This window comes from Typopeltis vanoorti, chromosome 24 (assembly GCF_054136105.1).
Source record: "Typopeltis vanoorti isolate ZY-2024b chromosome 24, IOZ_Tvanoo_1.0, whole genome shotgun sequence".
In the NCBI taxonomy this organism is placed as follows: domain Eukaryota; kingdom Metazoa; phylum Arthropoda; class Arachnida; order Uropygi; family Thelyphonidae; genus Typopeltis; species Typopeltis vanoorti.
The window spans coordinates 20,890,167-20,917,491 of NC_143572.1; the positions used below are offsets into that span (position 1 = coordinate 20,890,167).

Sequence of the window (27,325 nt, forward strand, 5' to 3'; positions counted from 1 at the left end):
ACAATGGATAAACTGTAGAGTGGCATTGCATGCCACTCTACAGTTTATAGCCATTGTCGGTTTAACATCTTGCGAGCCAGCTCGGAATGCTACTCTCTATACTAAATACAGCTACTTCATCTATTGCATATTACAAAAAAAAATCAAATTAAAACTTATGACCTTTACATTCCTTGTAACAATGTTAAAAGTGATATATTGATAAAGTTATATAGGAATGCAGTAGTTTTATCTTAATGATTATTTCTGTTCCACACTAATTTAAGCAACTTCATTAACATAAGCATTTTTTATAGAAATTGGAAAAACTAAACATCTAGACAATTCACTTTATAATAACTATAATGATGAAGATATTTCACAATATCTTTATGGCATCCCAGGATTAAAGAATAACAGCACTGAAGAATATTTTGGTAAGTATTTGGCAGCAGTTCAATTTAATATTTTTATTTCAATATGTATGCGGACAGTCTTTAAATATTGAATCTCAGTCATTAAAAAAATTAAATAAAAAAAACAAAAAATAAATAAAAATAAAATAGGATATCTGTGTTGTAAAAATCTTTTTCATGATAAAAACAAACACCACTGTATAGTATATTTCAAAATCTTTTCAAAAAATAAGTAATTTTCTTGAATAATGAATCTCCTTGTGTTTTTTTTTCCTAATTTACATTGATGCCTTGAAAAGAATCCAAAAATTCAGAGGAAAGAAATGCAGTAATGAGAATATACTAATCATATACAGTCAATGGGATGCTTAAGGGTCAAAGCTGAATAACCGAGAAGAGACTCCCACATAGCCTTTAAAGGAATGTGGAGAACCGTGGGCTTTTTGACTTAATGTCCAATCCTCACCTTCTTGTGGTGCACTCTGTTAGATATCTACCTGGATACTGAACAAATGAGGATGGGCTGGCAATTTCGGATTTAGCCAACCAAATTGTATTCTTATTGGCTTAAACCAATACACACAATGATGGTACAACATGACAGAATTTCATGCCGGCTGGGGTGTCACCCAGTTAAACAAGACCCCTGTTGTTTTTGCCAGGGAACCAGAGTTTACAGCGAAAAGGCAACTACTGGAACAAATCCTAAAACACACCCCAACTCTCACCAGAGTTGAAGTTTGGTACTATCAACATAAGAAGCCTGAATGGCAAAGAAATGGAGCTAACTGAGGAATTGGATAAGTATCAGATTGACATAATAGGGGTGACTGAAACAAAAAAGGCAAAAACTGGTGAGATCTTTCTGAGCAATAAATTCAAGATGTTATATTCAGGCAATGACAATCAAGGAAAAGAAGGAGTAGCCATAGTATTCAACACAAAATACGAGGCTCATATTCTTGAATGGCAGGCAGTGTCAAGTAGAGTGATGTGGGCAAATATGAGAATGGGGAACTGGACAATGAGACTTATTTGTGCCTATGGTCCCACAGAAGGCTCTACTAAGGTAGAAGCGAGGAATTTTTTGAGGCTCTAGAGAAATCTACTGACACAATGAAAAAGGAAAAGTTGGTCCTTGTTGGAGATCTAAATAGCAGAGTAGGAAGTGATTGTCAGACATACAAAAATGTTTTGGGAAAATTCGACCAGAAATGCTCAAGTATGGAAGTATAAAAGTCTTGCACTGGCTGCACTGCATAGTTCAGAAGGATTGGACAGAGGGACTAATTTCAGATGATTGGAGTAGAGCTCTCATAGTACCCATATATAAAATGGGAAATAAAACTAAATGTGAGAATTACAGAGGTATTTCTCTACTGAGTGTTCCTGGTAAGATATATGCAAGTATACTTAAGAAACAGCTGAGAAGGATTGTGGAAGAGAAGCTTGGTGAAGAACAAGCTGAATTCAGGCCAAATAGAGGCTGTCAGGATCAGATTTTCACTTTACAACAGATAGTTGAGAAATCATGGGAATATAACAAAGATCTGTATTTGAGTTTTGTAGATCTGGAAAAGGCATACGACAAGATGCTGAGAGAAACTATTCAAAATACTACAGTTATATGGTCAATGGGGCATTATATCAAGCAATATTTAGTCTTTATTTGAGTTGTAAGTCAGCAGTTTGAATTGAAACAAGTACAGGAAGTTGGTTTAATGTTATATCTGGTGTTAGACATGGAAGTACATTATCCCCTCTGTTATTCGTTATCTATATGAATCACATTATGAAAGATGATGATGATGATATGACAGATGACGTTATACTTCTAAAGAAATCCTCTACAAGTCTGCAAGATTCCCTGACTAAAGTGAATAACCGTTGTAATAGATATGGTATGAAGGTCAGCATTAAAAAGACAAAGACAATGAAAATAAGCAGAAACATTGAAAATATCAACTGCATTGTGAAAGGAGAACCTATAGAAAAAGTTAAACATTTCAGCTACTTAGGCACGATTTTTAGTGAAGATGGTAAATTAAATATGGATATAGACAACAGAATCAACAAAGCTGGTATGGTAGGAAGTCAACTGAATAAATTTATATGGAATAAGAGAGAAATTAGTCTAAACACTAAATTAGCTGTATACAAGACAGTGTTCAAACCAGTTTTAACTTATGGATTTGAGAGCTGGTTTAGAAGTAAAACATTTGACCAAAGATGAGTGAATGCAGATATGAGAGTCCTGAGAAAGATTAGGGGAATGAACAGATGGCATCAATGGCAGTATCTTATTAAAAAACGAGGATATTAGGAAAGAACTTGACACTGTTAGCATCCAGGAATGTGTTAGCAGAGCCAATCTCAGGTGGTATAGTCACTTAAATAGAATAGGAGAGGAAAGATTAGCAAAACAAGTGTTCTTTGCCAGGTTGGCAGGAAAAAGACCTACAGGAAGACCAAGATATAGGTGGATTGATATGGTAAAAAGTGCCTTAGAAGATAGAAACATAAGATCTGATAATGCTGGAGTTTTGACAGATAACAGATTGATTTGGAGGAAAATTGTAGATAGGAAGTTGGTAATGATGTCAGGAATTATCAAATTCCTGACATGTACCCTCAAGGGGTGTACAAGACAGGAATTTGATAATGATGATGATAATAATACAGTCAACTTGGGGTTGCTCAAGGGTTTTCATTGCTTTCTAGGAATAAGTACACCATTCCTCTCTCCTTATTATCACCTCATCATCCACATTACCTTCATCTGCTTCTTTCATACTCTCATGCATATTTCATCCCTATCATTCACTCCTTCCACATTCTCTACAACACTTTCACTATCTTACCTTACATTGTTAATATTAGTTACTTCAATCTTCAGCTTTCCACATGACCCATATTTCATGTACCTGCACGCAAAACATTTCTGACACACACACACACCCTCCACTCTCACTTTCATGCCATGTATCATTCGCTCTTGGTAATGAATAGATTGAGCACACGCTACATTGTATGAAATCCCTCATGCTAAACTTAGCGAACAAGGAAACCTTGGCCACCATTTTCCTTGTATGCATAAGTACTATGAAAAATGCTTTTCGGACGATATTAAATTGACAAACATATACATTCGGTTACACAGTCTAAAGTAAGTAAGTAAAATACTACCGATAATAATTACTGATATTTACTAAAATAAAAAGACTTATCTATAAGCCATGTGCAGCACTTCTACTGCTACTATGCACTATGCTATCATCTTCTCGTTGTGTCGTGCTATATCAGCACGATGTTAAATTCAGGCAATAATGATTAGGGAATGGACAAAGTAGCTATAGTGGTCAACACTAAAAATAAAGACTGTCTCTTTGAACGACAGACATTATCAAGTAAATTCATGTGAGCAAACATCAAAAGGGGAAATGAAACCATAATCTTATTTGTGTCTATGGTCCCATAAAAGGTTCTACCAAGGAAAAGTTGGAGCAATTTTTTCGTGTCATTAGAGAAGTTATCTGGTAAATGGAAACTGTCAAAGTGGATCATGAGGGATCTGAACAGCAGAGTACTAAATGAATACCAGACATATGGGATTGTTTTGGGAAAACTTGGAGAAAAGAGTAGAGCTAATAATACTGGTAAGTACCTGCTGGAATTCCATTCAGGATATAGACTGTTCATTACTATGTAATTCCATTTTCCAAAATAAAGATGTACAGAAACTCACATAAAGAGGAGATACATAAAATAAAAAATCTCATTGATTGTGTTATCCTGGATAGATCACAGATTTGATGCAAAACTGGGGAGGCAATAGTTGATAAAGGTGATATCGATATTCTTCAGGATGATTTAAATAAATTGGCATTGTGGTAAAAGAATAATGATTGTCAATCTTAATGTTGTAAATGTACAGTTATGCACTTTAGGTTGAAAAGGTTACATACTGTGCATCACATTGATGGTACTGGATTGCAGGAAATTGATGAGGCTAGGGACTCAGGGATAATGTTGGACAGAGAGTTGCAGTTCAGAGTGCATATTGAAAAAGTTGGTAAAATAACTCAGGGATTACTTGGATGTTGAAAAGCATGCTAGCAAGATAAGGAAGTTATTATCCTTCTTTATAAGGCAATGATTTGGCTGCAACTTGAATAATGTGCACAGATTTGGTCACTTTGGTTTCTTGAATATCAGGAGGTGGTAGAGAGGATTCAGAGATGAGTGACCAAGCTGGTGACAGGTCTGTGGAATGCTCCTTGTCAGGATAGGGTGAAGGTGCGTTGGTTACAAAGTTTAGTTGATAGGTGGAAAATAGGGGACATGCTAAATTTTATAAAATTGATGCAAGAGAAATCTTTCAATATGTGACAAATAATCAGAGAACTAGGGGTCATCTGTAGAAATTGTGTAAGAATGTGAGGAGTAGATTTTTTGCATGCAGTGTGATGAATGAGTGGAATAGATTATCAGAATTTGTTGCGAATGCTCTGACACTGAACGGGTTCAAGGAGAAGTATGATAGGAGACTCTCAAGATGAGTCTCCTGACTCCATGGAGATACCATAGAATAATAGTATCTTCTTGCTTGTTCAAAATACAAAAGTATCCAGAATCAGTGTGAAATATACAGAGGATTTAAAATAGGAAATGATCACCATTTAGTTTAAACAAGATAAAAATGAATTTCTTATTGTAAAGAAAACTATAAAAAAATTTTTAAAAATAATCAATCAACCAACTTTCAGAGGAAAACTAAAATATATACAAATGTTATTGGTGAAAGAATAAAGACTCAGTAGTAGAGTATGAAGAAAACAGACTACTTAATTGATTCATCCTGGGAGGTATGTGATGAAGTTTACAAGAATTGAAAATCCAAACTTCATGGTAGTTTCAAGAAGTTAAAAGAACTGATATTTGAAGAGAAGAGAAGAAAGCATTTCCTAGAAGTAAATCAGCATGTGCTCTAAACAGAAGTCATAGAAAGACTTTGATAAGAACATAGATGATAAATATCAGGAAAATAAATATTACATTGCCATAATTGGTCTTACCAAAACAAAGAACACAAAAACAGGTATTTTCCAGATAACAACTACAAGATGTTATATTCAAGTGATTGGGGAAAGGAAGGAGTAGCTATGATAGTCAACACCATACATGAAGACAGTCTTCTTGAATGGTAGGCAATATCAAGTAAACGGTTATATGGCAAACATAAAAATTGAGAATTGTGCATATGATCCCACAGCAGGTTCTGCTAAGGATAGGCAGCTGACATAAAGATGTCAGAGTTGTCCTTGTTAGGGATCTAAACAGCAAATAGGAAATGTAGAAATATTTAGAGAAAAGTTAATAATGATAAGTATCTGCAAGATTTCTATTCATTCCATACACTATCATTACCAATACCATGTTCCAACATAACGATATGTACAAATTCATTTTGAGAGAGAAAGACACAAAAAAGAAGAAAAATCTTATTGACAGTATTGTTTGATTTAATATCTGTGTGCTAATTCAGGATACAAGAGTATACAGGAGACTGGAAATAGGAACTGATCACTATTTAGTTTTGAGCAAGATAAAAATAAATTCCATATTGAAAAAAAAATATGAAAAAATTTTTTAACAAGAGTCGAAGTCAAGCATTTTCAGATGGTGAACTGTAGACTCAGATATATAAATATTATTCAAGAAAAAATGAAACAATGTGAAAACAAGAATCAAACCTTGGAATTCGGTGGCAGACACTGATGAAAAGTTTTCATCCAGAGAGTCATGTGGTAAGATTGTGTACAACGATAGAACAATCAGAACCCCCATGGTGACCTGATCCAGGAAGTTAAAGGGGAGCAGGGGGAGTCATAGAAAAAAAAGTTCTGATCAAGTAAGTCAGCTAGCTGCGCTTTGAGAGAATACAAAGAAATATGTAAGAAATCAAAGCAGTGTGTAAAACAGTTAAACAAAAGTTAAGACTTTGATAAGAATATACGAGGGTGGTCTGAAAAGTTCTCGGCCTAACAGTGAAATAACAAATTTATAATTTCAAAATTATTTTTATTTTTCAACATAATCTCCCTTAAGACTAATACGTTTATTCCAGTGATGCTCCAGTGTATTATCCCGTCCTTGTAGCAGTTCTCAGTAAGATCTGCAATCACCTCTTGAAAGAAAAGTGCTGACCAGCAAGGAAGAGTTTTAGTTTTGGGAAGAGATAGAAGTCAGAGGGAGCCAAATCTGGGGAATAAGGTGGATGTTCCAACAATTCATAGTGCAGATCCCTTAATTTTCCCATTGCCAAAACACCTTTGTGGGCAGGTGCATTGTCCTGATGAAAGATGCTTTTTTTCTTCTGCAAACTGGATCTTTTCTCACAAATTTTTTCGTCGTCTGGTGAAAGATCGGAATAATATTCCTCAGTTATTGTTTTACCCTTTTCAAGATAATTAATAAACAAAATGCCTTTAGCATCCCAAAACACCGATGCCATGACCTTTCCTGCTGATGGAACCGACTTTGTCTTCTTTGGTGCTGAGCAACCTGCTCCTCTCCATTGTTTTGACTGCTGTTTGGATTCTGGTGTGTAATGGTGAATCTCATCCATGGTAATAAATCGACACACAAAATAAGTTTTATTCTTGTTAAAACGCTCCAAGCACTTTTCAGAGATTTTCATGCGAGTGCGTTTTTGATCTGCTGTGAGCAAGCGTGGCATCCATCTTGCGCAAACCTTTTTCATTTGCAATTCTTCATGCATTATATATCCTACACATTCTTTTGAAATGCCTATGGGCTCAGCAATTTCATGCACTTTGACTTGCCAGTCATCCAATACCATATCATGCACTTGATCAGTGATTTCTGGTGTTGTTACACTTTTTTCGATGTCCTTCACGTGGATCATCTTCAAGGCTGGTACGGCCATGTTTAAACTCTGCAGCCCATTTCTTAATTGTTGAAAAAATGAAGGAGAAGAGTGCCCATAAACTTTTATGAACTCCGAATGAATTTCTTTTGGTGTTAAACCTAGAATTTTATGATGGCATGATACTCAATTTTATCCATTTCAAATGATACAGACAACACTTTTGCTTCAGACAGCTGTATAAAACAAATTACTTGGTAGAATGACTTGCAATTTCACATGGATGCTTATGACAGATGTACCAACTTAGGAAAAAAAAAAATCGTGCCAGTAGTGTTGCCATCTATGTTGTCATCATCTGAAAAAGTGTAGTTAGAATTGAAGGGGGTATACAGAAAAATGGTTTGATGTAAAATCAGATGTAGGACAAGGGTGCAGACTATTTTTACTCTTATTTATCATCTGCATAGATCACATGAAGAAAGTTGAATTAAACCCGATTCAAAATTGGAGATGTTAATCTCAGCTCTTTACATATCCAGATGTTGATATGCTCTTAAATAAATCATGTACTAGTCTTCTGGATTCTAGTGCATACTCTGGTTTGCATTATGAAACAGAAAATTTTATTGAAATGGGAAGTTTTGTTACTTCATCAAAATGCAAAAAGGTGGAAGTAATTTTTTTTTCCCACCTCAGTTTCCTTTGTATGTGCACATTTTTTGATGCTCCAAGTACTCTATATTAATTATAAAAGCTAATATGTCACATTCCAACTAGAAGTACAGTTCAGGCATCTTTTTTTAATAAAACTATTAGTCTATAAAATAATAGATTTTAATGAAATTCATGACACAACCATTTCTTGCTATTCACAAGAGTGTGAACTTGTGCATTGCGGGAAAGTGTTATTCTAAGGCACATATGGGCAATCCCCGGCCCTAATCTATTTCTGAAGTTTGTCTGATTCATGGTGGGAGAAAACGTGGTGTGTTCTACTAACTCACATTAAGCTGACGTCATATGACTTGCGCAAAACACACTGTTTTCTCTACCAAGGTCTCTTTCTCACTTTGACCAGCGGCGTGTGTGAACGTGTTACAACGTTTCAGTTCAGTACTTGCATTGGTGTTATGCTTTGTTCAGTGCCTGCATTGATATTATGTTCTGTTCGGTGCCTGCTTTGATGTTGTGTTCTGTTCAGTGGCTGCAGTGTAGAAGATAGTTTTGTTTGACAGTTCTGAATATCGCTTATAAATTTTGGACAATGTAAGTGGTTATTGCAAAAAAAAGAAAAACTAGATGCAGAGAATCATTAATTTCAAGACAACTGGACAGAGGATTATTGTTTTATTCTGAATAAAGGTTTGCCTGTATGTTTGCTGTGCAACGAATCCGTATCCGTCAACAAAGAATACAACTTGAAGAGACACTTTACTTCGAGACATGTGGATCACCCAGAAATTGATGGACAACTACGAAAAGATGAAATACAGAAGTTGAAGAAGAACTTGGATACCCAGCAGCAAATGTTCAACAAGCAAAGAACACAGCATTGTCAAAGCCAGCGTGAAAAAATCGCTAAGCATTCTAAGTCATTTTGTGAAGGAAAATTTATCAAAGATTGTCTGCTGGATGTTGCAAGTATAATATGTCCTGAAAAGAAAAAAGACTTCGAGAATATTCGTTTGTCGAGACGTACTGTTGGCCGACGGATATTAATTATGGCTGATGATATCAAAAAAAGTTTAAAAGAGAAGATTGCTAGATTGGAAGCATTTTCAGTTGCTTTGGATGACAGCACCGATGCCTCCGATACAGCACAACTAGCAATATTTATTCGAGGAGTTGATGCAGATTTCAACATCACAGAAGAATTATTGGCGCTTCGATCGCTAAAAGGAACAACTACCGGTGAAGATATATTTGACACAGTCTTCGAGAGATTTGGGCTTAAATGGAGTTCACTATCTGGCATATACACTGATGGAGCCCCTGCAATGGTTGGTGCACAGAAGGGATTTATTGGAATAGTTCATGAAAGAGCAATAGAACTGCAGATCCATCTGGAAAATTTAACAAATTTTTACTGCATTATCCACCAACAAAACAAAATCCGTGTGCAAAATCGATTAAATTCACAAATGTTATGGAAGTTGTAGTAACCAGTATTAACTTTATTAAGTCATGTGCACTTAATCACCGCCAATTTAAGGAGTATTTGTCAGACCTATTTTCGGATTATGAAGATGTGTCTTATTATTGTGAGGTGAGGTGGTTGAGTAAAGGTAAAATGTTAAAATGATTTTATGATCTGAGACAAGACGTTGCAGATTTTATGGACATAAAAGGAAACACAATTAACCAAGTAAAAAAGGAGTGATTGTGTGGTTTAGCAGTCGTTGTAGATGTCACCGGATATCTAAACGAACTGAATCTTAAATTGCAAAAACAAGGACAATTGGTCCACGAACTGCATGGACATGTCAAAGCTTTTTGTAATAAACTGAGATTGTTGGAAAGTCAGATAAGAGCTAAAATTGTTATCATTTTCCTACTCTAGCAACTCATAAAAATATCCCTTATAATTGTTATGGAGATGAACTGAACTAGAGCAATTTGATGCAAGGTTTGCCGACCTCAAAAACAAAGACTCCACATTCACTATATTTGCTCGTCCGATGGATGCTGATGTGCCAGAAAACTTACAGATGGAACTTATTGAGCTTCAGGTAGATTTAGTGGTAAAATCACAATTTAACAGCATTGCTTTGACGGATTTTTATAAATTTTATTTGGTGAAGAAAAATATAGAAATTTACACGCCTTTTTAAGAAAAATCATTTGTCTTTTCGGCAGCACATATATGTGTGAACAGTTTTTTTCGAGGATGAAATACAATAAATCAAAAATTCGGACAAGAATAACGGATAAAAACCTCGAAAATTCTATGCGATTATCCTTAAGTAATATTAACGTCAATATTGATAGTCTCGTAGTTGAAGTACAAGGCCAATCTTCACATTAAATTGTTATGTCGTTCATTATATTATAAAATTTATGTAGAGCTTTATACCAAAGCATTATATTATAAGTAAATGAAATATGAAGTAGCAACTTAATTCATTTAATATTAATTTATTTTATTTAATAATTTGGTCTGGCCCTTGACTCAGAGACAGAATGATAATTTGGCTCCCGAACTAGGAAAGGTTGCCCATGTCTGTTCTAGGGCTTCTAATATGCAAAAAAAAAAAAACCTCCTATTTAAAGATGCCAATTCAGATAACAGAGTTCACTACTATATGAATATATACATATATACACACACAAATCTTAAGAATATGTACATTTATACAAAGTTGTAATTTATTTTTTTTTTAACATTCTCAAAAGATTGTCAGCCTATCAAATATTAGTATTGTCTATGGACTAAGGTTTAGATAATCATCTAGAAACCCACTGTAGAGACCAGTCAAGGAACTTTTTAAAGTTCTTTGAAGCCCCTAATAAGAAAGTGGTCATCCCACGTCAACAGGAAGTTTTGCTACTTCCCATTGCGAAACTTCCCGTAGAACAGGAGTTTTAAGGCTGTAGTAGCAAATCATAGACCAATCAGCTATCTCAGGAGTGGTGGTAAAAGTACTGGATAAATTGGTCAAAAATAGAATTCAAGAATGGATGGGTAAGAATATATAGAAACAACATGGCTTTGTGAAGTGTTGGTCATGCCTTAGTAATTTACTAACTTTTTCATAATAGAGTAACAGCTGAGTTTAATAAACTCACCAATGGCTACACAATGATTCTACTGGATTTTGCAAAGGCATTTCGCTGATTATGTGGATAAGAGGGTGACTTCTGGACAGATATCAGAAAGTGGTATATGGAAAGCACGATCTAGGCAAAAGCTGGTGACTAGTAGTGTGCCGCAAGGTTCACTGCTACTACTGTTTAATTTGTACATAAATGATATAGGAAATAGCCTGAAAGGAAATATTCAGTTGTTTGATGATGATGAAAAATTAAGTAGAGTAATAGTAATCATTTTTAATTCTTGAGAGGTGACTAATTCAGTAGGAAAGTCATGAATAATGTCCAACACCTAAGCTTGTCACCTACAAATTTGTAACCATTCAAGGATATACCATGGATTGATCAACATAGTTGACTAATTTTTTTGGATTTATCATTCATTCTTAGGTTGTTATATTTTTTATTCCTCAGTGCACCAGCCCCCTTGAAAACTGTTTCATTTAGACGTTACTAACAAGAGTCAGTAATATCTTCTTTTCTGAGGATTTGCATTTAGGCAATAGATGAATTGTGTTATTCAATGTGAGACTACTACTATGCATATTAGTGGGTTGAAGTAGGTTGAAAAAGCCCATCCATGGTACTATCATTGAACGGTTATAACCAGGGCTTTTTTTCTAAATATAAGTTTACCGAAACTCTACCATCTCATCTCATAACACAAGAAAATCAAAACATACCAGGCCTTTGAAGCTCTCATTCTTTTACTTTTGACAAAATGGATATTATATATATCAAACGGAAATAAATCATTAAACATTAAAGCAAAGGTGAAAAAAAGTTTAAAAAAAAAAAGTTTAAAATTTTCAGAATAGCTTCCAAATTAGGCTCATCACACTGGCGTTGCCATCCTCACGAGTTCGTTCCTTACTCTTCTTGTCTGTTGCTAGATGTCTGCCTTTCAGGAACCAGGAATTGACATATGGTAAGGGTTGAAAAACAGGCAGAGGAGGTCCAACCAGCTTGATGAACATCAGTGTACTCACGGTCTTCATTTGTAGAGAAGCTCTTGTCAGGTTCATCTGGGAAAAGCCACGCTCATATTCAGCAGTAGCAACGGGGATGCTGTTGATAGTGTTTATCAACTGCAATAGTGCAGCAGGCATTTTCTTCTCTGTCAGGAATTCATGAAAACCTCTAACAACCTGTCGTTCTGTAATTCTTAGCCTCTTACACAAACTCTCCACTTCAATCTCACTGAAAGTAACATTCCTTTCAGCACTGTCTGACCAACATTCTGGATACAACGCTTTTGTCCATTCTGAAATTTGCATCTCTTCTGCAGATAGAAGGCGATTTTCCATTCGTTGTTTCAAGCAGTCATAAAATTTTGTAGGATCAAGAGAACGATTCACATTTGTTGATCGACTGGTTACCCTCTTCTCCAAAGTCACTCCTTTAAAGATCAGATTTTCAACTGCTTTTACAGCTTCACAATAAAAAGGCCTGCCATTGACTTTCCTGTCTTCAAACAGCCGAATCTGCTTTGATATACTGTTTTGAGCTTTGTAGAGTGCAATTCAATACTAAGCTCTGACAATTCTTGGAGAGCATCATACATCAATCCAAGATCTAAAACAAAATCACCACTTGTTATTTTCTTCAAAAGGCCTTCGCACATTACTCTTTCAGACTTGTCTCTGTTTTCATCTTATTTTGCTACTGTAAAATGAGCCACAAGTGCTTCATAATCTTTCTACACTGCAGAAACACTTCTAAAACTAGAAGCCGCCCAACGTTACTTAAAACTCTTCCAATTTTGAAGATTTCCTTGTCAAGATCTTCAGCTACTTTGCCTAGTTCTCTGACATTTTTGGGTAACTGGTGATAGAGACAGTAAAGTTTGTCAAGAAATGACTTGAAGTAGTTGATTTGCTCTGGGAAGTCTTTTTTTACAACATCACCAACAGAGAGCTCGGGTCTATGGTTGGCACAATGCCAAACCAAAATTTGAGGATAACGTTCCTTAATCAAAGCCACTACTCCTTTTTTCATACCCAACATCATAGCTGCTCCATCACAGGCAATGGCAACAAGATTTTTCTTCAAATAATCATCATGAAACCCCAGTTCATTAAGGATATTCATCAAGCTGTAGAAAATACCTTGTGCAGATACATTTTCTAACTCTACAATGTCAATAAAAATATTTGTGTGTTGCTCCATATCAGGTAACATTGTGCGTACATATATTATTAATGAGGACAACTGGCTAATAGTGGAGTTTTCGTCAATCAAAAGGAAAATCTCACAGTTTGACTCTATTATTTTTTTTTTCATTTCAGATCCAACATGATTTGTTATATTGATACAAGCATTTGTAGAATGTAGAATTCGACCCATGTCACTGTCATTCAATTCTTGGAGGTCGATTTCTGATTCAAAGTCATTGAAAGCCTGGGTTTCTTTGAAACTTTATATGCTGTTCTGAAGATTTTACAAGTGACTTCTTTCTCATGTTCAAATGCTTTTGAATAAGCTGCCTCCAGTTTTCCTTCTTTTGCAGATTCTATAATTTTAGCGGCAGCAATGTGAGCTGAACTGTTCTTATGATCGTGAATTTTTTAACGTAGTGAAGTCATTTTCTCTTTATTCCTATCATAATGAGAAATTTGAATATTTGCCCATGGCTTTGAAATATTCATACCTTGCTTATTCCTTTATACTCCCAGACTTGCGACTTCCTTACATATTTTACAGTGAATGTTTTTATTCTCCACTAACATCCATTCATTTTTGTTGCAAAAATCAGCTTTTTGGTCTAGAGTCCAGCAGTCGGGCAGATCTTCTTGTGTGTCTTTACTCATCATAGTCGTCATTGTAGCAATCATAGGAGCCACGTGTTTTATCCCTCCAGTTTTTGTATCATTGTCCATCGGGTCTGTTTTTGCCCTATCACTACACTTACTGTTCTCGAGCTTTAACTTTTTAGTTGCAGGAGCGGAAGAGAAAAATTGTGTTATTTTACTATTTATCAGTGAATAGTAAAATAACTGGTGAAACGTCCATGAAACACGTTAACCTCACTCATTCACATTGTAAAAGTGCGACTCTAATTGCATAGAGAACATCTGCTTATATGTATATTCTTCACATAGCAGTTCCGCTTCCAGTAACTACTGTAATTTCTGACCGACTATCGATTCTAATCGAAAACTTTGAGGTTCAGCGTCAACAGTGAACCAAAGATGACTCTTGAACTACATAGTCAATGACCATACCTGAGAATTTAAAATGGAGGCAGTCCTAGTTTTGAAATACTTATAAAATATGTGTTTAGGGACCATTAAAGTCCTAAAAGTTTAGCGGAATGTGTTCCGGACCGTTTCAGCTGAAAAAGAGTCCTGGTTATAACCTTTATAGTTGACAAGCTTAGATGTTGGACATTCTTGTAGTCACTTTCCCACTCAGTTGTAATACTTCTTTTATTCAACATTGAGAACTTCAGGCATACCCCCTTTGCTAACTCCAACATATGGCAGGTACCATTTTCTTATGGCTAAAGAATTGGTATTCTCCAAATGCTACTGAGAGGTTCTTCAGAACTCCCATATTTTTTTCTTTTTAATAAAATTGACCTTTGGTAGATATCAAGTTGTTATGTGGAAATGCCTTCAAATACAAACCTTTAAATTGCATATAAATGAATAAATGTAAATTTTCCAGTAGCGCATTATACTAATACCTAACATGCATGCAGTAACATTTTGAATGTTAATTTCCTAGTTCTTATTCCATACTGATGATGCTTACTATGATTATGTGTATTTTTTTTTTTTTTTTAAATATAGAAATGGATAACAGAATAAGTAAGACTATTATTGTGGAGAGGCAGTTGTACAAATTTATATGCAATATGTGAGAAATTAGTCAAAACACTAAATTAGCAGTATGCAAGTGTTGAAACCAATTTTTACTTATGGATCTGACTTACTCATTCTTTGATAATTCATGAGTCTCAAATACCACAGTTTAGGCATGTTCAAATAGATTTGACTCGATATATGGACAGTGATCTTTTAAAAAATTACTGATTTAAAACAGCATTCTTATTTGATCTCTCACATTTTAGCTCAAGACAAAGTGGCTCTACTTATTGGAAATTACATTTACAACAATTTAGATGATCTAGTCATGCCACCCAATGATGTGAAAACCCTAAGTCATAAATTGAAGTCCTCTGGCTTTCGAATTTTAGCATTTTCAAATCTTACTCTAACCGAAATGAGGAATGTTGTGAAACTCTTTTGCTGTTTTCTTCAAGAGGGAGTATACGGTAGGTATTTTAAATATATATATATATATATATATATATAAAACACATGAATATTTGTATATGACTATTTGCATCTTATGTTGTGACAATAATGGAAAATTATTTTACAGAATGTAGAAGATAAATATGAGGAAGGTGGGAAAATGTTGTGGACACTGTTGAAAAAAAAACTTATAAATGGAAGAAAGAATACTGTAAACGGAATTAGAGATAATAAAGGTGACATGCCCCTTTGTTGGGATCCTCACCTTGATGTGATGAAGGGGGCTTGCCTGTTTCAAGGATGTATTGAGCTTTGCTGGTGGTAGTGTATTCTACCAGCAGGGCCTCCCGAGCCAGACAGGTCTGTACTGAGGAACTAGACTAAGAGGGATTCTGACCAGACTCAATGGTACTCCAGTGGGGAAGCTTCCTAACAGTGTCTACTATCTATTGGAATGGAGACAGTTGACTATAGAGCTGTCTCTTGGACATATTCTGAAGCAGAACAGTGTAGGCTGGGTAGAACAGAGGCAGGTTACCTATCCTTTGGAACAGCAAGAGGGATAATATCAAAGATGATGTCATTCCACAGCTCTAGTTGAATGGGCTACTGCTAATCCCCTCCCAATCTGATTCATGTCATCATGTGAGAAAAGACAACAATTCTCATTAAAACCATGAATTTCCCAAATGTGACATAATTGAGTATCCCAGGTAAGATTTATAGAAGTGGTGCAAAGGGCAAATAGAGGGTCAGATGATATTTTCACTTTAAAAGACAAATAATTGAGAAATCATTGGAATATAACAAGTATCTAGATGCAAGTTTTATAGATCTGGAAAAGACATATGATAAAGGGACCAAGATAAAAGCATTCTAAATACTACAGTTATACAGCAAGAGTCAGTATGTAAGTTTTGTAGATCTGGGAAAAGACATATGACAAAGCACCAAGAGAAAAGCATTCAGGACACTACAATTATATGATGTAAGTGGGCCATTATATTGAGTAGTACATGGTCAAGCAGCAGATGCCATGCTGACCTGTCACAACCAAGTAACTAGCTTCCTGATTCATTCTATGATAGGATGGTATATCCTATCTGGATAGTCTCTTATGTCTGTCAGTTATGTGGATTCTTTAACACTGGGTGTTTTGGTTGTGCCAGAATTAAAAACTGAGAAAAGGCAGAACTCTTATTCCTCCACTAGATGGATAATTTACCTTCAGTTCCAGGCTGGGTAGAACAGAGGCAGGTTACCTATCCATTTGAACAGCAAGAGGGATAATATCAATGATGATGTCATCATTCCACAGCTCTAGTTAAATGGGCTACTGCTAATTCCATCCCAATCCAATTCATGTCATCATGTGAGAAAAGACAACAATTCTCACTAAAACCATGAATTCCCCAAATGTGACATGATTGAAAAATCCTATTACTATCATCATCATCATCAAATTCCTGCCATGTACCCTCAAGGGGTGTACAGGATATGATAGTACTACATGAAAAAAATAACATCATTACTAACTTCCTATTTACAATTTTCCTCCAAATCAGTCTATTACTTGTCAAGACTCCAACATTATCAGATCTTATATATTTCTATCGTCTAAGGCACTTTGTACTGTATCAATCCACCTATATCTTGGTTTTTCTCTGGGTCGCTTTCCTGCCAACCTGGCAGAGAAAACTTGTTTTGCTAATCTTTCTTCGCCCATTCTGTTTAAGTGACCATACCACCTGAGATTAGTTCTTTCCTAATATCCTCGTTTTTAATATGATATCGCCATTGATGCTATCTGTTCACACCTATAATCTTTCTCAGGACTCTCATATCTGCAGTCTCTAGTCTTTGTTCTTCACCCAGCTTTTCTTCCACAATTCTTCTCAACCGTTTCTCAAGTATCCTTGCATAGATCTTGCCAGGAACACTCAGTAGGGAAATACATCTGTAATTCTCACATTCAGTTTTATTTCCCTTTTTATATATGGGTACTATTAGAGCTCTACTCCAATCATCGGGAATTCGTCCCTCTGTCCAGGCTTTCTGAACTATGCAGTGCAGCCACTGTAAGACTTTTATACCACCATACTTCAGCATTTCTGGTCAAATATCATCTACTCCTGCTGCCTTTCCACATTTCAAGCCTTTTGATGGCTTTTCTACTTCAAGTATGGATATGTATTCCTGACTGCATGCCTGGTCAGTGTTTTTTACCACTGTGCTTTCATCACTGCTTGTTTCATTTAGCAGTTTTTCAAAGTAATTACTCCATACTTCGAGGATATCTTTTTCTCCCATTTTCATGTAACCTTTATGATTTCTAAGTCCTTTTACAGCACTCTTTCCTCCATTCCTAAGCTTCTTCAACAACCTCCAGAATATTTTGCCACCTTCTTGATATTTATTTTCTATATTCTTGCCAAAGTCCTCCTATGACTTTTGTTTAGCCAGTTTTGCACAGTGTTTAGCTTTCTTACATTTGTCTCTGTATTCTCTAAGAGCACAAGCTGATTTATTTGCCAGGAACTTTTGATATACTTTCTTCTTTTCCTTCACTGCCTCTTTAACTTCCTGTGTCCACCCATGGAGTTCTAATTTTTCTGTCCTTGCAGACAACTTCACCACATGCCTCTCTAGCTGAAATCAATCAGGGCTTTCTTCAAGGCTTGCCACTGAATCTCCAAGATTTGATTCCTGTTATCAAACTCTTTCATTTTTTTTTCAATAATCTTTATGTATTTTAGTCTACAGTTCTCATCTGAGAGCTGCTCAACTTTTATTTGCTTTAAAACTTTCTTACATGTTATTCTTTTCAATATGAAATTCAATTTTATCCTGCTCAAGACTAAATAGTGATCACTTCCAATTTCAAATCCTCTGTACACTCTGATATCGTGCACCAGGGAGAAAACATCACTATCAACAATAACATAGTCAATGAGACTTTTCTTATTCCTTGCCTCTTCTCTCCATGTGAATTTATGCACATTTTTATGTTGGAAAACATGGTGTTAGTAATAACCAGTTCATGTCCTGAGCAGAAATCCAACAGATATTTGCCATTATTATTAGCTTTGCTCTTTTCTCCAGATTTTCCCAAAATATTTTTGTATGTCTCTCAATCATTTCCTACTCTGCTATTTAGATCCCCAAGAAGGACCAACTTTTCCTTTTTCATTTTGTCAGTAGCTTTTTCTAAAGCCTCAAAAAATTCCTCCACTTCTACCTTAGTAGAATGGGATCATAGGCACAAATAAGTCTCATTGTCCAGTTCCCCATTCTCATATTTGCCCACATTACTCTACTTGAGACTGACTGCCATTCAAGAATATTAGCCTCGTATTTTGTGTTGAATACTATGGCTAATCCCTCTTTTCCATCCTATTACTATTATTATTATTATTACTATTATTACGGACGAGTCTAGGGAATCCTTAGACTCATCGAGGGAGGCCCTAAACATCATGTCCATACAACTATTTGACATTCTCATAGTATCTATCATACCTTGCCTTGAACTCATTCACTGTCATAGCACCCACAACAGACTCTGGCAGCTTATTCCACTCATTTACCACTCTAAAAGTAAAGAAACCAGCTCTAACACCCTTGCTAACCACACTCTTGCCCAGCTTCCATAGATATCCCCTAGTTCTCCTACCACCAGTCCTGATCTCAAAAATATCCTCTGAATTAATCCTATAGAAACCCCTTCAGCAATTAGAATGTCTCAATCATATCTCCCCTTTTCCACCTATCAACCAATTTCTGCAACCGACAAATCAAAAATACTAAAGTCCCTTGTGTCCTAGATAGGATTCTGACTTTGGTCTTTCTCTACAAAGTTTATTAGTACTAATAATTGAGTTAGGAGGTTCAGAATAAATATCGCATTGCTTAAAAAACATAAACTGTATTTTTTATAACAGAAACTTCCTTCAATTAATTATTTTTATTTTTAATCTTTCTTACTTATGTGTTTGTGTAGGAACAACAAAAAAGATCCATTTTTTATGTCAGTTTTTTTGAAAAAGAAAATTCTTCACACTATAAGATGCATGAATTATGCATCGAATTTTTCATGTAAATATTATTTTTTTTATTTAAAAGTTTTATACATGTATTAACCGTTTATTGGATTTAAAAACAATTATTCTTAAAAAAATCATCAAGTCATTAAAAAACTAACATATAATAATATCATCATCATCATCAAATTCCTGATATATACCCTCAAGGGTGTATATCAATCATATGATAGTACTACATAAAAAATTACATCATTACTAACTTTCTATCTACAATTTTCCTCAAAATCAGTCTGTTACCTATCAAGACTCCAACATTATCAGATCTTATATTTCTATCTTCTAAGACACTTTTTACTGTATCAATCCACCTATATAGTTAGTAGTTGGAAGAGGATCAATCGTTCAATACTGTTGGCACACTCTCCCTCGATGAGTCTTTGGACTCCCTGGAGGTGTCAAATAATAATAATCATATCTTGGTCTTCCTACCAACCAGGCAGAGAACGCTTGTTTTGCTAATCTTTCCTACCCCATTCTATTTAAGTGACCATTCCACCTGAGATTAGCTCTGCTAACATATTTCTAGATGCTAACAATGTCAAGTTCTTTCCTAATTCCTCGATTTTAATATCATATTGCCATTGATGCCATCTGTTCATGTCCCTAATCTTTCTCAGGACTCTCAGATCCACAAGTTAAAACTGGTTTGAACATTGCCTTGTATACAGCTAGTTTAGTGTTTTGACTAATTTCTCTCTTATTCCATATAAATTTATTCAGTTGACTTCCTACTATACCAGCTTTGTTGATTGTGTTGTCTATTTCCATATTTAATTTACCATCTTCACTAAAAATTGTGTCTAAATAGCTGAAATGTTTTACTTGTTCTATAGCTTCTCCATTCACAATAGAGTTGGTATTTTCAATGTTTCTGCCTGTTTTCATTGTCTTTTTAATGCTGACCTTCATACCATATCTATTACAACAATTATTCACTTTAGTCAGAGGAATCTTCAAACTTGTAGCAGATTTATTTAGAAATATAACATCATCCACATAAAGCAAAAGAACTGAGATTAACATCTCCAATTTTGATATCAAGTTTAATACCACTTTCCTTCATAATATGATTCATATACAGGGTGTTCGGGATAAATTTGACAGTTTCGTAAGGAAAAAGAAAATCTTCTTTGTATCTATTAAATTTAATGAATTGACAAAAAAACATTACAGGCAGAGTTAATTACAATACTATCAACAAGATTTACTCAAAATAACCACCATTAGCATCGATCACAGCTTCAATTCTGCTTCGGAACCTCGAACAAGCTGATGCTACAGTCTCCCTGGGAAGGGCCGCAAAAACTGTTTTAATTTTATCCATTAACTGGGCTTTTGTATTACTGGAAGTGCGATTGGTGTCTTTTTCAATTGCGCCCCATACAAAATAATGCATGGGGTTAAGGTCTGGGGAGTTTGGAGGCCAAACATTTGGACTGGTGAAGTCGTAGAAATTTTCAGACAACCATTTTTGACTTTTCCCAGAGGTGTGGCAAGGGGCCGAATCCTGCTGCCATACATACGGCCTACCATTGGCTACCCTTGTTATCCAGGGCTTGACTACAGTTAGCAACTCCACGAACAAAGCCCGAATTCCAATGCCAGGGTTCTTCAACACCTGTTCCTGCAGATTTGCGAGGAATTCTGCTGTACGAACGCAATCAGATCGTCTGCTAGGGATCTTTCTTCTTGCTACATCCTCGTAGTCACCATTGCAAGTCTCTAGTTCATGCCTGATTGTTTTTACTGTATTCAGGGAGCATTGGGCAGCAGTCGTAATATCCTTATTTTGATGGCGGGCACGAATCATCATGATACAAGTTATTCTCTTCCATGATTCAGGTGGGTTCCAGCTATCCATCCTTTCTGACATCTTGTATATGAATGAAGAAGGGTCCAAACTTTTAAATGAAGAGAAGTGTGTGTTAATACATGTAACTTACGGAAAAATATAATTAATTATAAATATGTCAAATTTATCCCGAACACCCTGTAGTTCTTTCTTTTAAGGTTACGCGGTGATCAGCACTCATATTTGTAAATTTAGGGACACAAAAACACACGTGTTGAACAGATTATTTTATTAATTACTAATAAAATAAAACTTGACGTTTCGACCCCTGTATCGAGGTCATCATCGGAAGAATACAAGCGTATATGGAACAAGCTACATGCTCATGCTCTGTATACCGGTAAACTAAATCTACGTAGTTAGTTAATCCTTTTCCCTAGCTTGACCTCTAGTGATAAAAATAATAATAAAAAAATATAAATAAATAAAAATAAAAAAAATTTAAATTAAACAATTTAAAAAAAATAATAAAAAATAAAAAATAATAAAAAATAAAAAATAATATATATAAAAAAATAATAATAAATAGATAAAAAAAATAAAATAAATAAGTACAACGACAATAAACTGCTAAAGTCCTCATGTATTAATATTCTTCGGATAGTTCTGATTGTTATAGTATGATTTCTTTCAGTTGCTGTTGAATGTTACAAACACTTCACCAGGTTGTCTTCACCAGGTGGGATTTTTCTATGGCAAGTTTAGGTTGTTATACAGGTTGTAGATGGGCATCCACATTCTTGAAATGGTTAGGCCATCATTTTTGTTGAGATTTGGGTTGTGTTTGAGCATTTCACATGACTTTAAATTTTCTCTCAAACCAGGTTTTGGTGCGGTGTAGGGACTTGGTATTTTTCCAATCAATTCTGTGGTATGTTTGGAGTGAGTGGTCAGAAACGCCGACTTTACCAAAATGGAGGTATTTAATGTGTCGTTTGTGTTCCTCTTGTCTGATTGGGATAGTACGTCCTGTTTCCCCTATCTATGGTATGTTGCATGTGCATTGTATTTTGTATACCCCTGGGTGGGCTAGGTGTGGAAGAGGATCTTTAGAAGAACCGAGTAGGTGTCTTAACTTATTTGGGGGCTTAAAGGTGGTTTTAATGTTGTATTTGCGAAGTGTTCTGTCTATTTTTTTCAGAAATGCCTCTAACATAAGGAATGGCAATAGCATTCTTGAAATCTTTTTTGTTCTTACCAGTATCTTTATGGAGGATCTTGTGAATAGTTTTTTTACTGTATCCATTTTTGATAAATGTTTGGTTGATGAACTTGTATTCCTGGTTTAGAGTCTGTTCATTAGAACAAATAGTTAGGGCTCTGTGTTTAAGGGTGCTTATGACACCTAGTTTTTGTGTTGGGTGGTGGTAAGAATTTTTGTGTATGTATTGGCCTGTGTGTGTAGGTTTGCGGTAAACTGAGAAGGAGAGACAGCCAGAGGGAAGACATGTGACAAGTGTGTCTAGGAAAGGAAGAGAGTTGTTTTTTCCCATTTCAATGGTGAATTGGATACGTTTGTGTTGCTTGTTTAGGTGGCTAAGGAAAGTATTTAGAGCTTCACGGCCGTGGGGCCAAATGGCGAAAATATCGTCGACGTATCTGAGCCAAATTTTGGGCTTTAGACATGCTGTCTCTAGAGCACGTTGTTTCAAGTCTTCCATATAAAAGTTAGCTATTGGGGAGAAAGTGGTGAGCCCATGGCTGTACCTTCTTTTTGAAGGTAAAAATTGTTTTGCCACACGAAATATCTGGGGCGGAGTACGTGGGCAAAGAGGGCTGTGATGTCATGTGGAAATATGTTCCGTAGGAGCAAGATCGTGTCATTGATTGGGACATTGGTGAAAAGGGAAGTTATGTCAAAGCTGACTAATAAATCTTGGTCGTTGAGTGTAATGTTTTTAATTTTATTAATGAAATGTTGTATATTTTTTATGTAGGAAGGGGACTGACCTACCAATTCCTTGAGTGTGGCAGCTACTTTTTGGCTAAGTGATAATTTGGGCTGTCAGTTCCTTCAACAATTGGACAAAGTGGTGTGCCTGGTTTGTGTATTTTTGGCAGGCCATAAATTCTGGGCGCATGGGCACGGTATTAATTTTTTTGTTGTTTCTTCAGGCCATGTGTGGACGGATTTGATTAATTCAGTTGTTTTCTTTTTGTTATGTTTTGTGGGGCTGTAGTTTACCATTTGGTAGGTGTTGTGGTCCGATATTAAATGGTTCATTTTTTCATTGTATGTTGTACGGTCTAAAAGGACAGTGGTATTGCCTTTATCTGCTTTCGTGATTATAATGTCTTGGTTATTTTTTAAGGATTTAAGGGCTAGATTTTCGGTTTTGTTTAAGTTGGTGCTTAGTTTTTTGTTTGAATTTAGTATACACAATGTTTCCATTCGTATTTTATCAGCCAAAATGGTGGAGAGGGATCTTAAACCTCTCTCGATATGATACACGATATCAAGTTTGTTTACTGACCTCGGAGCAATGGCGTAGTTCAAATCTTTCTTTAGAAGCGAGAGTTCACCTTGGGTGAGATTGTGGTTTGATTGGTTGATAACCAAGCAGTGATCCGATGGTGGTTGATTGCTCCTAACATTGTTTGTGGGCAATTGGCTGCTCCTTATGATGTCGGTTTATGATTTGCTGTTCCTTTCGTAATGGTATCTTGATGGTCTTGTGCTTTTCTGTTGTTGTAGGGCTTGAAATTTCATTACTAATTTTTCTTTGTTTTTCAGTAATGAGTGCTTGGCCGAGTCGTCAGTGATTCTGTCCCGAATCTCCCAAATTTCTGGAATAACGTAGTCGGATAACTCAAATTTAAGTTGTAGAACTTAGGCTTGGGTGGATGCTAGATTTTTATGTGCCTCGTGGATTTGTTCTCGTAACAAGGCTTTTTCCAACCGAGCATAAATACGGAGTGCTTTGGCTGATTTAAACTTCTTCTTTAGTTTAATGCAGTTGGGTATTATGTTGCTGTCTTCTTTAGTTTAATGCAGTTGGGTATTATGTTGCTGTCTCTACATCGTTTTAAAAAGGCTAGTCGATTCGTTAACAAGGAAACATGTATCTTTAGCTTACCGTAGAGGCTGCACTGCTTGTGGGTCACATCTCCATGGATTATGACGATTCTTTCTTTTAAGGTTACACGGTGATCAGCACTCATATTTGTAAATTTAGAGACACATAAACACACGTGTTGAACAGATTGTTTTATTAATTACTAAAAAAATAAAACTTGATGTTTCGACCCCTGTATCGAGGTCATCATCGGAAAAATACAAGCGTATATGGAACAAGCTACATGCTCATGCCCTGCATACCTGTAAACTAAATCTATGTAGTTAGTTAATCCTTTTCCCTAGCCTGACCTCTAGTAATAAAAAAAATAATACAAAAATATAAATAAATAAAAATAAAAATTTTAAAAAATAATAAAAAATAAAAATAATATATATAAAAAAATAATAATAATAAATAGATAAAAAAAATTAAATAAGTACAACTACAATAAACTGCTATCCTCTGGATAGTTCCAGAAGAATATAGATAATGAATAACAGAGGGAATAATGTACATCTTTGTCTAACACCAGATTTAACATTAAACCACCTTCCTTCAATTCTAACTGCTGACTTACAACTCAAATAAAGACTAAGTATCACTTGTTATAATGCCCCATTGACACCATATAACTGTAGCATTTTGAATAACTTCTCTCTTGGCATCTTGTCATATGCCTTTTCCAGATCTATAAAACTCAAATACAGATCTTTGTTATATTCCCATGATTTCTCAACTATCTGTTGTAAAGTGAAAATCTGATCCTGACAGAGGGACTAATTTTAGATGATTGGAGTAGAGCTCTCATAGCATTCATATATAAAATGGTAAATAAAACTGAATGTGAGAATTACAGAGGTATTTCCCTACTGAGTGTTCCTGGTAAGATATATGCAAGTATACTTTAGAAACGGCTGAGAAGGATTGTGGAATAGAAGCTTGGTGAAAAACAAGCTGGATTCAGGCCTCTATTTGGCCTGAATCCAGCTTGTTCTTCACCAAGCTTCTCTTCCACAATCCATATACGCTTGTATTGTAATTTTAAATATAGAGCTCTCATAGTACAACCCGGTACTATGAGAGCTCTACTCCAGTGATCTGAAATTAGTCCCTCTGTCCAGGCCTTCTGAACTATGCAGTGCAGCCAGTGCAAGAATTTTATACCTCCATACTTGAGCATTTCTAGTCGAATATCAACTACTCCCATTGCCTTTCCACATTTCAGGCCTTTGATGGCTTTTTCTACTTCAAGTATAGATATGAATTCCTGACTGCATGCCTGATCAATGTTTTTTACCACTGTGCTGTCATCACTGCTTGTTCCATTTAGCAATTTTTCGAAGTGATTACTCCATACTTCAAGGATATCTTTTTCTCCAGTTTTCATATCACCTCTATCATTTCTAATTCCTTTTACAGCACTCTTTCCTCCATTTCTGAGCTTCTTCAACAACTTCCTGAATATTTTATCACCTTCTTGATATTTTATTTTCTATTTACTTCTTACCAAAGTCATCCCATAACTTTTGTTTAGCTAGTTTTACACAGTGTTTAGCTTTCTTACATTTTTCTCTGTATTCTCTAAGAGCACCAGCTGACTGATTTTCCAGAAACTTTTGATATGCTTTCTTCTTTTCTTTCACTGCCTCTTTAACTTCCTGTGTCCACCATGGAGTTCTGATTTTTCTATTCTTACAGACAACCTCACCACATGCCTCTCTGGCTGAATCGATCAATGTTTTCTTCAGGGCTTGCCACTGAATCTCCAAGGTTTGGTTCCTGCTCTCAAACTCTTTCATTTTTTCTTGAATAACATTTGTGTATTTTAGTCTACAGTTCTCATCTGAGAGCTGCTCAACTTTTATTTGCTTTAAACCTTTCTTACATGTTCTTCTTTTCAATATGAAATTCGATTTTATCCTGCTCAAGCCTAAATGGTTATCACTTCCAATTTCAAATCTTCTGTACACTCTGGTGTCTCCTGCACCATGGAGAAAACATGACTATCAACAATAACATAGTTATTGTTGATAGTCATGTCATATATTCACTGACCCATGTGAATTTGTGCACATTTTTATGTTGAAACATTGTGTTAGGAATAACCAGTCCAGCAGAAATTGAACAAGTAATTGCCATTATTATTAGCTTTGCTCTTTTCTCCAAATTTTCCGAGTATATTTTTTATGTCTGACAATCATTTCTTACTCTGCTATTTAGATCCCCAACAAGGACCAACTTTTTCATTGTGTCAGTTGCTTTCTCTGAAGCCTCAAAAATTCCTCCACTTCTACCTTAGTAGAACCTTCTGTGAGTCCATAAGCACAAATAAGTCTTATTGTCCAGTTCCCCATTCTCATATTTGCCCACATCACTCTACTTGACACTGCCTGCCATTCAAGAATATGAGCCTCGTATTTTGTGTTGAATACTATGGCTACTCCTTCTTTTCCTTGATTGTCATTGCCTGAATATAACATCTTGAATTTATTGCTCAGAAAGATCTCACCAATTTTTGCCTTTTTTGTTTCAGTCACCCCTATTATGTCATCTGGTACTTATCCAATTCCTCAGCTAGCTCCATTTCTTTTGCCATTCAGGCTTCTTATGTTGATAGCACCAAATTTCAACTCTGGTGATGTTGAGTTGGGGTGTGTTTTCAGATTTGTTCCAGTTGCTGACTTTTCGCTGTTCCCTGGTTTCCTGGTGAAAACAATGGAAGCCTTGTTTAACCGGGTGATTCCTCAGCCTGCATGAAATTCTGTCATGTTGTACCATCATTTTTTATTTAGGTTTAATCCAATAAGAATACAATTTGGTTGCCTAAATCCCAAATTGCCAGCTCATCCTTGTTCGTTCAGTATATCCAGTAGATACCTAATAGGGTGCACCATGAGAAAGTGAGGATTGGACATTAGATCAGAAGCTCTGATTGGTTTTCCATATGCCTTT

At 35.5% G+C, this 27,325-nt stretch overlaps 1 protein-coding gene across 2 annotated transcripts in view; it reads left to right on the forward strand.

Moving 5' to 3' along the window:
• LOC150092985 (mucosa-associated lymphoid tissue lymphoma translocation protein 1-like) overlaps positions 1–27,325 on the forward strand; it is a 228,003-nt gene that overhangs the window by 105,758 nt on the left and 94,920 nt on the right. For both annotated transcript variants that reach the window (XM_090413823.1, XM_090413824.1), the window contains exons 8-9: positions 297–416; positions 15,173–15,376. In XM_090413823.1, coding sequence (XP_090269949.1) covers positions 297–416; positions 15,173–15,376 — 324 coding nt within the window. The remainder of the gene's footprint in view (positions 1–296; positions 417–15,172; positions 15,377–27,325) is intronic.